General features: G+C 42.0%; 1 protein-coding gene across 2 annotated transcripts in view; it reads right to left on the reverse strand.

Annotated features, from left to right (window-relative positions):
- Window positions 1–1695: 1695 nt before the first annotated feature.
- Window positions 1696–14531, reverse strand: part of LOC134210281 (ubiquitin-conjugating enzyme E2 W) — a 152239-nt gene continuing 139403 nt past the window's right edge. For both annotated transcript variants that reach the window (XM_062686329.1, XM_062686328.1), the window contains 4 exons: window positions 4355–4457; window positions 4140–4225; window positions 3906–4051; window positions 1696–3397 (listed from right to left, as the gene is read on the reverse strand). In XM_062686329.1, coding sequence (XP_062542313.1) covers window positions 3384–3397; window positions 3906–4051; window positions 4140–4225; window positions 4355–4457 — 349 coding nt within the window. In that variant the 3' untranslated portion in view covers window positions 1696–3383. The remainder of the gene's footprint in view (window positions 3398–3905; window positions 4052–4139; window positions 4226–4354; window positions 4458–14531) is intronic.

Here is a 14531-nt window from a genome sequence, read left to right on the forward strand (position 1 = left end):
TTTAACCTTGTAGCATTTCCCCTAAGACGCTCTAAAATAATTAATCATGTTTCCAGAACCTTGTACTATTACACGAGGCCGGTCAGAGAAGCGTACCTATTACCACAGAAGATCGGCAAGGTTCAATACTGAGCCGGGTATGACGGGGTTCTGAAGCTAAAGTTCCCTCCTGGTGTTAAGATCGTCGGCTTCACAGACGACGTATCCTTGGAGGTCTACGGGGAGTCAATTCTCGAGGTAGAACTGACCGCAGTACACGCAATCAGCACGGTGGAGGATTGGATGAGCGCTAGAGGCCTGGAGCTCGCTCAACATAAGACGGAGGTGGTTATCGTCAACAACCGCAAGTCGGTTCAACATGCAGTGAATCACGTGGGATTCACAAAGCGGAGTTTGAAGCTCCTTGGGGTCGTAATAGACGACAAGCTGAGCTTCAGCAGGTATGACGACTTTGCGTGCAAGAGGGCTTCGATTGCTGTTGCGGCATTATCGAGGATGATGTCCAACAGTTCCAAGGTGTGCGGCAGTAGACGTAGGCTACTGGCAGGCGTTGCCGTATCCATCCTTAGGTACGGCGGCCCGTCCTGGGCGAGAGCTCTGGGGGTAACCAGTTACCTGCGGAAGCTGGAGAGCATGTACCCCTTGATGTGTTTCAGAGTGATATCTGCCTACCGCACGATATCACACGATGCAGCTTGCGTGATTGCGAGCATGATGCCAGTCGGGCTGGTCATCCGGGAAGACGAGGAATGTTTCGAGCAACGTGGCACCAGAGGAGCCCGCGAACGCATCAGGGTGACTTCGGTTGCCAGGTGGCAGCGCGAGTGGGATAACTCTTCTAAAGGTAGGTGGACCCACCGGCTGATACCTAACATATCGAGCTGGGTGGGGAGACCCCACCCTGCTCGATATGCTGCTTCCGGCAGTACCTCCACAGGTTTGGGCACGCGGAGAGCCCCGTCTGCCCTGACTGCCCAGGTGTTGGTGAAACTGCAGAGCACATACTGTTCGTATGTCTTCGTTTCGAAGTCGAAAGAAAAGCTGTGCTAGACGTTTGCGGTCGGGACACAATACCCTTGTCCAGAGGATATGCCAAGCGGTGGAGAAGTGGAACGCAGCTTCGACTGCTTGAAGCTTGCAGAGAATCTGGCGCGCCGAGCAGCAGTCGACAAGCATGACATGTGATTGGTTAGTTAGAGCGAAAACAGGCTGAGCTCGGGGAAGTGAGAGTGAGAGGTTTGCACACGTCGAGGTAAGAGTGTCGCAGCGGGTGGCAACCGCAGTCGCCACCACAAGGCATGGCAGATGAGTGAGCGCATAGGTGTTAGCATGGACTGCACATGCCGAGGTAGGAGGGTCGTAGCGTAGAACTGTTGGTACCTATCGCTATCGACACCTCGAGGCATGGCAGAGGAGTGTAGAGTGAGCATCCAAGTCAGCCTCACGTGGCATGTTAGAGGTGAGCACCCAAGTCAGACTCCGGTCTGACTGGGTCTGGTCCGGGGTTCCGTCAACCCCACTTCCTGAGTGATAAGCCCAGGTGTCTGTTTGCAGATTTGCCTTAATCCCCCTATAAAACAAAAAAAAAATCTCATTGAAAATGAGAAGTTCCAGTATTGCTTCTAGCATTCAACAACATATATTCCTCCTGCAAATGAATGATTTCGAAGAAATTCCAGACACAATAAAACAAAATTTCATCTTTCAATAACTATATGCATTCACGTTTCTACTATTTTTCTTTTATAGTAAAATAAAATCTAATAGTTTATAAGTAATTATCCAGTACATATCATACACATCATGGTTTCCACCTCACAGTGAACACTTTCTTATTCTGATTTCGCCGCGAAATTGCCTCTCATGTTTGTCCTACACGTTTAAAACAACAAGTGCTGTGAATCAAATTTAATTTGCTCGCCTTTTATTTGTGATCACCTTCATTCTAACAACTAGATCACTCTCACAGATTTTTGTTTGCCGTTTTGTAATTTTTGGATTAATGTTCTGACTAATAAGCCCTGAAGCCGAAACCAAGGTTCAGGTCATTCGATCAACGCTTGCACACTCGCACTCGTGACATTGTTTGCAGGTAGGTACCTTCTCCGTTCGAAATTATTGTTCCTATTAGCTTGCGTGTTCTAGTTTGTTGCAGTTTAATCGATAGTCTATCAAGACGTAGGCTGTTTCTGTTATCTGTAGATCATAGATAGGAATCAATTGACGACCAATAGAGGTGAACTGCACCGATTTTGTTAGGTTCGTTTACGTGTGTTTATTTTTTGCTAATGTGGAAGGGTGGAATTGTCCAGATAATTGATTAATTTAGTAATAAAATAACGGTTGCGAATTGTTTCGAAACGATAGATCAATCATAAACTACGTTATATAAAAATGGTGTCTTTGATTGCTACTATTTCTTTTATTTTATTATCATCGTTTTGAATAAAAAATGTATTTCACGGAAGTTTGAATAAAAAAATTTGAACTGTTTTTTGGTGTGAATAGTATTTTCTCCTGCAAATTCTACTATAAACAATCTTAATACACTTTTTTTTTTGGTAATTTCATATTCAATTATAAAGAAGGAATGTGCTCGATTATATTCTGTTGGTTTACACTACAATTCGAAAGTCGAACAATGAAATCAGATTGAAATTCTATTACATAGAGTCATTTTTTTCATTAATAATCTCAATCGGAGCAAGGTAAACAAGACGTGATATAAATATAAGCACTGAACATTGTTTAATAGAACAGGATGTAATAAATAACACATTGTTTGCAGTTTTCCATCTTCTACTACTCCAAGATGGCTAAAGGTATGAAGGATCGAAATTATAAAATAAGTTGATCCATCTAAGGGGAATTTTACCTTTTAGCTCCTCGCCTTAATTGAAGAGAATTGACAACGCTTCGTACACATTCGATATTAACCTAATTTGTAACAATTTCGTATTGCAATGCTAGGTGAAAACGTGCAATTCATTATTTGTTTACTATAACCTGGTGGGGCTTCGATGAGCAATGAGCAACAGTTTACGAAATTTCTTTATTTTTTTGACTTAGGTAGTTTGCTTTCTAGCGTTGTTGTTCGTGGGACGAATAATTGTGTTGTTTGTTTTTATTGTTATCTAATAGTCTTTCTCCTGTTTGACAATAATTCGGTCTATACAAAACTATTTCCTAGGAATCGCATTTATTTCAACTGTACTTGTTATTGTTTCGTTTGAATGCGCTGGGCTAGGGCGATTGCTGCAACCGGGCTACTACTGCCGCAAGCTCGCGTCATAATCGGAACAGGGAACAAATTATACATGATTTTGTATTAGCTTGCGTTAATTTAAGCTAAAAGGAAATGAATCACCGGGTGTTGACCAACTCTACACGGAATCATCTGTAATTGAAAGAAGAATTCATTAGTTAATCATTTTATTTTATTTCTCGAAACACCAAATTATAGGATCTATAATTATTTTTTGTTTCCAACCATTTCTGGTGCATGTTACCATTATCTGCATTCGCATACAATGGCGATGTGACGGGACGTGGCAGCTTTGTGGTAACAGTTCGAAAATCGTGATCGGTGACCGATCGGTGAACATTTCTATTAGATCCAACATCACTGTTCAAAAATACCATTCAACGCTTACACGAAACCTCTTAATTATGTTATTATTATGTCAATTCATGACGATGCGCATAACTAAGTCATAAAAGTGAGCCGCTACCAGGCTTGGCATACGAAACCAAATAAACCATCGAATAATGTTGATGGAGGCGCATGGTCGTTATAACAAATAGTTTCTAATGAAGAACAGAACAGAAGCCCCCGATAGATATGCAACCCACCGAGCGCGCAAACCACACCCGTAAAAAATCCCATTCAAAACGCATCAACTCACCGTGATACCACCACTTGGTCTTCTTGGGATTCTTATTGCAGGTTTTGACGTAGATTCCGTTGTCCGGCGGGCGCCGCTTCTCCCGGCAGCTGCTCAGCATCGACGATATACTGAGACACACGGATTGCACTGATAACGCCGGTGACCTGCAATGACCGTTTAATTGAAAAGCGTCATATGCATCATACAAACAGAAAGCCGGTCGTGGGGCTATCACACGGCACGATTACATACCAGTCATCTGTCAGAATCGATAGGCAGATGTGACCGTTTGAGTAGACGTGCGGATGCACGGGAATATTGGAACCTATGAACGTGACCTGAATCGAGAAGAGGTGGCATGAAATACAACACACATCATTAATGATTCACACGAGGTGCATCGGATGGGTGCAATCTTGCGAATGCATATTTCGAAGTGTAAAAGAAAACATTGGAATTATGCATACCTCGGGCGAATCGAAGGGATATTTATTATTAAATTTGAATAACAGCTGGAAGTGCTCTCCCTCATACAGCGTGCCTTCGACACCGTCGATGTTGATAATCCATCTGGAATGAAAAAAAGCAAAGTGTTAATATATTTAAACCCTAATTTATATTGTGTTTAACAAGGTACAAGCCACGTCTTAAAAGTTTGGGAGGTCATTATTTCGTCTATTTCTTTATAGGAGAGATCGATTATGATGGTGATATTTGAGGTTATGGCTTTCAGTCTTCTTATGCTCAAAAACGGGTTTTACGTTTTTATCCGACGTTTTGATTACATATATTGTACCTTTATCAAGGAGTTAACTAAGTCCCGTTTTATTGTTACATTGTCTTAGCATAGAACGTTTTGTCACAACTTTATGTATAATCGCCCCCTCTATTTTTCGGTAGGGGCTGCGAAATTTGAATTTATTTGAAATTATTACTTAGTTAACTCCTTGATAAAGGTACAATATATGTAATCAAAACGTCGGATAAAAACGTAAAACCCGTTTTTGAGCATAAGAAGACTGAAAGCCATAACCTCAAATATCTATTTCTTTAGTTATGAGCATGATTGACCAGAGCAATCGCAATTGTACAAGGAACCAATGGATTGGAACCATGGGATATTGCGTTCCAACCTCAATGTACACAGTCCATTGGTCGATAACGGCGCTGGCTACGAGCTCATGTGGATTTTTTTTTAAACTGGGAGATTATATGACAGTGGTCCGTCTTGATTATCGGAATGTCAATGTGATAGGAATGAAAAGCTGGTGTTATTCTAATTAGATGCCGAAACAAGCTTTGAGGCCATCCAGAAACCACGTGTTTAATAAACACCTTATAAAAACTTTATATTTTTGAAGATTTTCAAACCTCCCTCCCCCTGTGGTTTATTGAGGTCATTTGAAGGACCCCCTCCCACCCTCCTTATGATCACGAGGTTTTTTTCATAGTGCAAAAAAAGAATGTAGAGGAACTGTTCCGTTTTCAATCTCACTGTACATATATTCATCTCATCGCGAAACAAAGAAATACGGCACCAATTTCGTCGCTTCTTTTTGCTAACATGCATGCTCACTGCTGAAAAAAATCACAAAAATAATAAACAAATCAAATACCTTTTCATTGCTTTGTTTTTCGTAGGACCAATATCGGAGCTATGAGATGAAGTCCAGGAGCAGTAACCCTATGTAATACTGAAAACATATGATTAACACGCTGATGTTCAAAACTGTGGACAAAAACAGGAATACACTGGGGTCGCTTTTTACGCGGATTTTGGAATTTACGCGATATAAACAAAATACGGCGATTTTGCAAAAAAGTCTTGAAATCACATGAAAATCATAAAAATAGGATCTTTGGTCGATTTTTGCAAAAGTTTATATCTTTTTCAAGGGATATATTAGACATAATATTTATTGGAGGTACAATGCATGGGTCATTAGGTCGAAGGCTGTCAGTCCCGAAGGTGAGAAATAAGAAGTGAGAAGTAATATGTGAGATTTGAGAAGTGAGAAGCAAGACGTGAGAAGGGAGAAGTGAGAAATAAAAAATGAGAAGTGTGAAGTGAGATGCGAGAAATGAGAAGTCGATAGTGAGAAATGAGATGTGAGAGGTGATACGTGAAAAATGATATGCGAGATGTGAGAAGTAAGAAATGATATGTGAGATGTGAGAAGTGATAATTGAGGAGTAATATGTGAGATGTGTAGAACCGGACCTGGGGACCCTGAACGTTCGGGAAAACTGGAGGAGCATCGCCCAAGACCGACGATATTGGTGCTCTACAATACGCCATGCATAGGTGTATCGACGCTGTAGCCAACCGGGCATCCAGGTAGGTATGTGAGATGTGAGTTTTGAGATGTGATATGTGAGAAGCAAGAAGAGAGAAGTTAGGAGAGTAAAGTGATAAGTGAAGTAAGTAAAAAGGGAGAAGTGAGAAGCGAGAAGTGATAAGTGAGAAACGGGAACTGAGAAGTGAGAAATGAGTTTGAGAAGGAAGAAGTAAGAAATGAGAAATTAGATATGATAAGTGAGTAGTCATATGTGAGAAGTAACAAGCGAGAAGAGAGAAATAAGAAGTACTGTGTGAAATATGAAAAAATTGATGACGTAAGTAGTGTTAAGTGAGAAGTGAAGAGTAAGAAGTGAATAGTGAGAAGTGAAAACTGAGAAGTGGGAAACGAGAGGTGTGAAAAGAGAAGGGAGAAGTAGAAAGTGAAGAAGAGAAGTAAGATGTGCGAAGTGAGATGTGAGAAATAGGAAGGGAGAAATGAGAAGTGAGAAAACGGTAGCGAGAAGTGAGGTGTGAGATTTGGGAAGTATGAAGTAAGGAATGATATGCGAGTAGTGAGAAGTGAAAAGTGAGCAGTGGAAAGTGATTTTTGAAAAATGAAAAGGGAGAAGTAAATAGTGAGAAGTGGGATGTGAGAAGTAAGAGTAAGAGAAGAAGTAAGAAGAGAGAAGTGAGAAGTTGGAAGCGAGAAGTGAGAAGTAAGAATAGAGAAGTGAGATCTGAGAAGTGAGGAGCGAGAAATGAAAAGTAATATGTAAGATGTGAGAAGTGAGAAGCAATGAGGGAGAAGTTAGAAGTTAGTGTTAGAAGTGTTAGAAGTGTGAAGTGAGAAGTGAGAAGCGAGGAGTGAGAAGTAAAAAGTGAGAATTGAGAGGCAAAAAGTGAGAAGTGAGAGTCGAGAAGTAAATAGTGAGAAGTGAGAAATAAGAAAATGAAGTGAGGTTTAAAAAGTGAGAGGTGAGAAACGAGAAGTGATAAGTGATAGCCGAGAAATGAGAAGTATGTCGATACGAGAAGTGAGAAATTCGATACGAGAAATGAGATGTAAGATGTGAGAAGTAAGAAACGATAAGTGATAAGTGAGATATTCAGTACGAGAAGTGAGATGTAAAATATGAGAAGTGAGAAGTAAGAAGCAAGAAATCGATGGTGAGAAGTGAGGAGTAAAAATCAAAATGTGAGATGTGAGAAGTGAAGAGTAAAAAGCAAAATGTGAGAAGTGAGAAAGAAAAAGAAATATGTGAGATTTGACAAGTGAGAAGCAAAAAGAGAGAAGATAGAAAAGAGAAGGGAGGATTGTGAAGTGAGGAGTGTGAGATGAGATGAGAGAAGCGAGAAGTGAGAAGTGAGATGTAAGAACTGTAAAATGGGATAAAGATGTGAGGTGTGAGAAGAGAGAAATGAACCACGCGAATTTGACGTCACACGTTCCGTAGCTTGGATTGCAACCGTGTCATCATGTTCGTTTGGCTACACTCGTATTCGCCTCAGCTCGTCTATGTAACCTGTGGTGTCTATAATTTACACTACTTTGCATATGGGTACAATATTTGGGCCACTAACCGGGATGCCGGTGGTCGTCGAGCAACTCGATAACATTATCGTGTTCGCAAGCGGAACGCAGAACATCAATAAGGAACTGAAACAGAACCTGCTGGAGCACCGCCATGTTGTTCGACTCGTAAGACAACAACAGGACGATTTTATCAGCCACCCGGAGGAAGCAAAAAGGCATCCCAAAGGTCACGAAGGATCCCAAACCAAGGACTTCTCTTTCCTTGGAAGAGCGACTATGGCCCAAGAGGCGATTGTTTTCGCCCTGACAGCTAACGAGGTAAAGACTGCGCCTAACCAAAACGGCTCAGACAATCCGGCGAAGGTGCTCAGAGCAGGGACGGGAATGGTTTCCATTTCTTTTTAACATTCTTCCATGCAATAACAGAAAAGCAAAACCACGGCAGCCGCAGCAGCGTCAAGCAGACGACAGTCAGCTCATGTTTTTTTTTCAATTTTCTCTCCCACAACTATGTTTTCGTACAATAATTTCACAAGGTATAACCGTTTTTGGTGGGAAATATTCATTTCATTACTCCTTGCTCATTTTAGAGGTAAGAACGAATAAATAAATACAGAGTCGTAGCGTGGACTTCCAGCGCCCTTGGCGAAACCTTTATTGGGCGCCCCTCACTGTCTTGCATGTTCAAAACCAAGATTTTTTTCTGCGTTGTGGACTTAGTGAGCTTTTACGTCATTAATTCCTGCCTCTTTAATCTGCATATTGCATTATTCCAATAGATAGGAAGTATGGTTTAGTAAAAGACCAGATAGTTTTTAGAAATCTATTTTTTAGGAATTTTACGATTTTAATGACGCTAATAAAAAGACTGGAACTGGATCCATTATTGCGTGGATCCATGCCAAAATAAAAATCGTTAAAAAATGTTGTCGTGATTTAACGCACTTGCAGTGGATCAAGCCAATAAAATCCAACTGCAAGTCGATGGCTGGGTCGCTATCGGACCCAGTCGCATCAGGAGGAACTCTACTTCGGAGTGTATTAAAGGACCTTCGGAATCGTCATTAGACCTATTGATAAACTCCAACTGTAGAGTTGGTCGGTGGTTTGAAAGAACTATTGACCTTCAATGAAATTCAGCTTTGTAGTGAATTGGTATTAATAGCGATTGGACAAAGTCGTATCAAGAAAAAACTAATTCTGGACCTATTCGGATCAAAATACAAAATTTTCCTGAATGGCTCTATCGTTTTGGTCTTGGTGGTACTGGTTGATTTTATTGGACCAGTAACTTTCAACTTTGAATTTTGTCAGTTACCATCATTACTGAAATTCCTAGATTCCGATTCTCGTATTCATCATGCGTATCACGTCATCATCACGTATTCCGGAAATTATTCGAACGGTTGATTATGGATGTAGTCTCTGATGGAAATCGTTTGATAAAAGCTTTAAACTGAAGTACTTTGAACCAGTGAATATGAGAATATTTTATCATCATTTCCCATAGTTAAATTCTGGATATCGGCGCCCCCTAAGGCCTGGCGCCCTTGGCGGGGGCCAACCTGGCGAGCCTCACGCTACGGCGCTGAATAAATACCTACGGGCTACGGATAGCACACCTTCCAGGCTTTGCGTCAAATGTAATTAAACTCGATTCTGTGCTGTTTGCGCTGCGCACGGACCGAAACAAAAATCTCATGCAAATGCTGACCGCACGCCGGCACGACTCTAACATAGCAGCAAACAAACAGTTTGCCTCATCGACAAAAAAAATGTCACGATGTAGCGTCAATTTTTTTGGCGGACTGTTTCGGCTTGTTTGGTGCATGAAATTTGACTGGATAAAATGTAAATATTCGCATAATCAGAGTTTTTTAATGTACATTTCCCAACACTGGCTCAGAGCAAAGCCAAACAGTAGACGTCCATAAAGACCAAACGTTGTCTGGACGGAGCAGGTCAAGGAGCACGAAGGGCGTCGACCCGAGAAGGCGACTTCTCGGCCCAAAAAGGCAAAAGGCACCAACCAGACGCAAGTCGCCGGGCCGCAAAAGGTTACCAGCAGGCTGGTGCCACCGACATAAGGGACCGAAAATCCCGTGCAAGTAACACAGCTGAATCTTAACCACTGGCAGTCGGTCTTGAAGTCGAGGACCGATGTTGCCCTCCGGTCCGACCCGTACAACGTACCTGTCGATAACAGCAACTGGGTGGCGGACGGGTCTAGGATGGCGGCTATTTGCACGACGGGACGATACCCGATCCAAGAGGTGGTACACTTTTCTTCTGAGGGTGTCGCGATAGCTAAGATCAATAGTGTGTTCTATTGTAGCTGCTATGCCCCGCCAAGGTGGATACTAGAACAGTTCAACCAGATGATCGATATGCTATCATCCGACCTAGTGAGTCGTAAGCCGGTCGTCATAGCAGGAGATTTCAACTCTTGGGCAGTGGAGTGGGGCAGCAGCTGCACCAATCGAAGGGGTCAAGCGTTACTATAAGCGCCAGCGAAGCTCGACGCAGTGCTAGTAAATGATGGTTCCGCTGGCACGTTCAGAAGTAACGGGGTCGTAACGTTCGTCAGTCCTGGTCTGGCACCAGACTTGGACTGGAAGGTGGACAAGGGTTACACCCATAGTGATCATCTAGCAATTCGCTTTAAGATCAACTATAACGTGCAACATTCGAGGTCCGGGGATCCCTGTCAGGTCCGTGGGTGGAGGACCAATCACTTCGACAGCGAAGTTTTCACCGCGGCCCTCGGACTAGAAGCCAACACTGAAGGTTTAAGCGGGGATGCGTTGGCAGCTGTCCTATCACGCGCGTGCGACGCCACAATGCCGAGGAAAGCCCTGCCGAGAAATGGCAGACAGTCCCGAGATTGCGGCCCTTTGATCAATCAGCTCTCAAGGCTAGGCGATGGATACAACGTGCCCGCACCGAGGATAAAAGAGCGGACTGCCATGAAGTGTTTCGAGTTGAGAAACTTTTAACAAGGCCATCAAGAGCAGTAAGAGAGCGTGTTTCGACAACCTTTCCGAAAAAGCTAACGCGAATCCGTGGGGTGACGCCTACAGGATACTGATGGCCAAGATCAAAGGGAGCTCTTCACCCCCGAACGATCCCCGGATAGGTTGGCGAGAATTAACGAGGTACTTTTCCAGTCCCAAGCCCCAAGTCCCAGGCATCTTGCAGCGCAAGCCAATATGGGTGCGGCCGAAATGGTGGCTCCAGTGACGAACGATGAATAACTCGCTGTGGCCAAATCCATGGTAACGAACAAAGCTCCCCGACCAGTAGACCGTAACAGATTTATATCAGAACTTGTTATTCTGTTACAGAAGTTTTTTATAACAGCGGTTATTATAAAACATGTACCATTAGTAGTTAAAATAACAAAAATTGTAACAAAATCTCTTCTAGTTTTAACAAAAATATTACTAGATATGTTATCAATCGAACAAAAATATAACTCGATGAGTTACATAAAAAGTGATGAAAATAGCTTATACTATAACAAATTATGTTATTGAAAAGATTATGATTATCCATAATGTAGGCAATTAACTTTGTCCAGCTGGTTCAACTTTGAATGTAGATTCAAGTTATACTGAAGGTGGTACCTTCGTTTTTTTCCAATTGAAATCTACCAAAAATTTAGGCAATTTTATTTCGGTAAAAATGAACATAACACATTATGTTATAATCATGTTATGACGATCATGAAATTTCCTTTCCTCCATCTTTGACAGAGAATTTATAACAAAATTATTGCAAGTTTTGTTATTTGTAACACATATTGACATAATTGTGATAAAATTTTGTCATGACTAACTGGTCGGGTCCAGGGCCTGATGGAGTTCCAAACTGCGGTCTCAAGGCACCAATCATAGCGAACCCGAACATGTTCAGGCTAGCTATGCAGAGATTCCTTGATGAGTGTAGATTCCTTGAAAGATGGAAAAGGTAGAAATTGGTGTTGTTGCCAAAGGCCGGGAAGCCATCGGCGCATAGACCAATCTGTCTTATAGACACGACGGGCAAGTTGCTAGAGAGGATCATCCTCAACAGCCTGACCCCGTACCCAGAGGGTACGAATGGCCTATCGAGCAATCAGTTTGGTTTTCGTAAGGGTAAGTCCACGTTGGACGCTATTAACTCTATGGTAACCCGACCAGTTAGTCATAACAAAATTTTATCACAATTATATCAATATGTGTTACAAATAACAAAACTTGCAATAATTTTGTTATAAATTCTCTGCCAAAGATGGAGGAAAGAAAATTTCATGATCGTCATAACATGATTATAACATAAATGTGTTATGTTTATTTCTACCGAAAAAAAATTGCCTACATTTTTGGTAGATAGCAATTGGAAAAAACGAAAGTACCACCTGCAGTAAAACTTGAACTTATATTCAAAGTAGAAACAGCTGGACAAAGTTAACTGCCTACATTATGGATAATCATTATCTTTTCAAGAACATAAATTGTTATAGTATAAGCTATTTTCACCCCTTTTTATGTAACACAACGAGATATAATTTTGTTCAAAAAATAACATATTCAGTAATATTTTTGTTAAAACTAGAAGAGATTTTGTTACAATTTTTTGTTATTTTAACTACTAATGGTACATGTTTTATAACAACCGCTGTTGTAAAAAACTGCTGTAACAGAATAACAAGGCATGATATAAATATGTTACTATCTACTGGTCGGGAAAGACCGCCGAGATATCGATCCAACCGAAAAGGCAAGGTATTCGATACTGTGCGTCAGTGATAATGTGGGCCTGTATCGGATTTTGGAAAGCTGTTTCCAGAACCTTGTACTTTTATACGAGACCGACGCTGGTCAGAGAAGCGTTCCTAATGTATGACGGAGTTCTGAAGCTAAAGTTCCCTCCTGGTGTTAGGATCGTCGGCTTCGCCGATGACGTAATCTTACAGGTCAACGGGGAGTCAATTCCCAAAGTAGAACAGACCACAGCAGACGCGATCAGCACGGTGGCGGATTGGATGAGCGCTAGTGGACTGGTGCTCGCTCAACATAAAACGGAGGTGGCTATCGTCAACACCAGAAGTCGGTGCAACACGCTGTGATTCATATGGGTGTAATAGCGATCACATTAAAGCGGAGTTTGAAGCTCCTTGGGGTCGTAATAGACGACAAGCTGACCTTCGGCAGCTATCTCTCTCTGCGCACACGCTTAAAATCAATAACACATCTCTGTGTTATTGATTTTAAGCGTGCGTGTGCGCCAGTAGATGTAGGCTAGGTTTGAGTATGGACTGCACATGCCGAGGTAGGAGGGTCGTAGCGTAGAACTGTTGGTACCTATCGCAATCGACACCTCGAGGCATGACAGAGGAAGAGTAGAGTGAGCATCCGAGTCAGCCTCGCATGGCATGTCAGAAGTAAGAACTTAAGTAAGTCCCACATGGCGTGTCAGACAATGTGGCAGCGTGTGCTAGAGATTTCAGGTGTCTATTTGCAGATCTGCCTTATCCCTCTATAAAAAAAAAGCAAAAGATCCGAAGATCCGAACAACTCTCAGCTCAGCTCATGTCATCGTCCAGCTCGAATTGCTGCGCTACCAGCTTAGAACCGTGCGACACGGATCTCGATTCGGATCAGTCGCGACCGATTCAGAACTGTTCTAGCGAGCCGTGTGTTTCAAGCGAACCGAACTGCGAGCAGTGTCTTGCACGAAGCGGATTTTTTGCTTGCGACGATTTATCCCGCTAACATACTGCTACATGTGCACTCTGTTTGTTTGTAGCACCGTGCTCTGTATTTTTCACTTCAATAGAAAATAATGCTGAGTTAGTTTTTGTATTGAAATAAATGTGATGATTCTAAATGAACTCCTAGACTTTATTAATTTAATCTCGCACAGAAAAAACCGTAATGAATGTTATTAGTTTAAAATTATCGGAATTTCAAAAGAAATTATTGACTATAACTTAAGGCCTCTTACGGTGTCATTCAGAATGGCTACCCTGCGGCTCACCAACACAATCTCACAATTACCCACCTCCTCACTGCGAAGAGCACCGATCAAATTAGTTTAATTATAAAAAACCAAACCTGACCACCATTTCACAAGAAAAAGTATCAGAACTAAGTTTGAACCCAAACCTACTTATTGACAAAATAATCGAATCATTTAGTGCACATTTGGCGTCGATTCAATGAAAATAAAACTAAGTGAAAAAATTTCTCTTCCCACCGCGCATGCCAACGACGTCGTCGGTTGCTCGTCGTCGGCAGCGTCGTATGCAAGCAGTCATTAATCATTACCTATCGCAGCAGGCAGTGATGTCCAGTGGTGCAATTTATCAACAATGCCTGCTGAGTGTGATTCTTTTGTTTTGTATTTTTCTCTGCTCCTCTTTGCCTATGACGGTGCCTTTCAGTCAGAAAGACAAAGCAGGAGTAGCTTAGCTAACTCGGTTTGCCAACAGCGGGCTGAAGCTGATGATCATTCGGCACAAATTTCCTGTCATTGTCTTTCAAGTGATAGTATTCACCCATGCATTTATATAGGGCCGCCGCATTCACGCAGTAGCGAGTGAACTGAATGGACTGTCACTGCGGGCTGCGTGTGCAATGAGAAGAGAGGTCTTTTGTTTACTCTATCTTTGATTGTTGCTGCTAACCATTTTCAGTTTTCACTGTTAAGAAGTGAGTGTGAAGAGGCAATGGTATCAATATCCAACAAATTTCAGTCACTGAGATTGAGAATTCGCACCACTGGTGATGTCAACATGAAATTCTGTGAAATCATAGTGAAAACATGTAAAATATCGAAAAAATAT

Source organism: Armigeres subalbatus, chromosome 2, assembly GCF_024139115.2.
Source record: "Armigeres subalbatus isolate Guangzhou_Male chromosome 2, GZ_Asu_2, whole genome shotgun sequence".
Taxonomy (NCBI): domain Eukaryota; kingdom Metazoa; phylum Arthropoda; class Insecta; order Diptera; family Culicidae; genus Armigeres; species Armigeres subalbatus.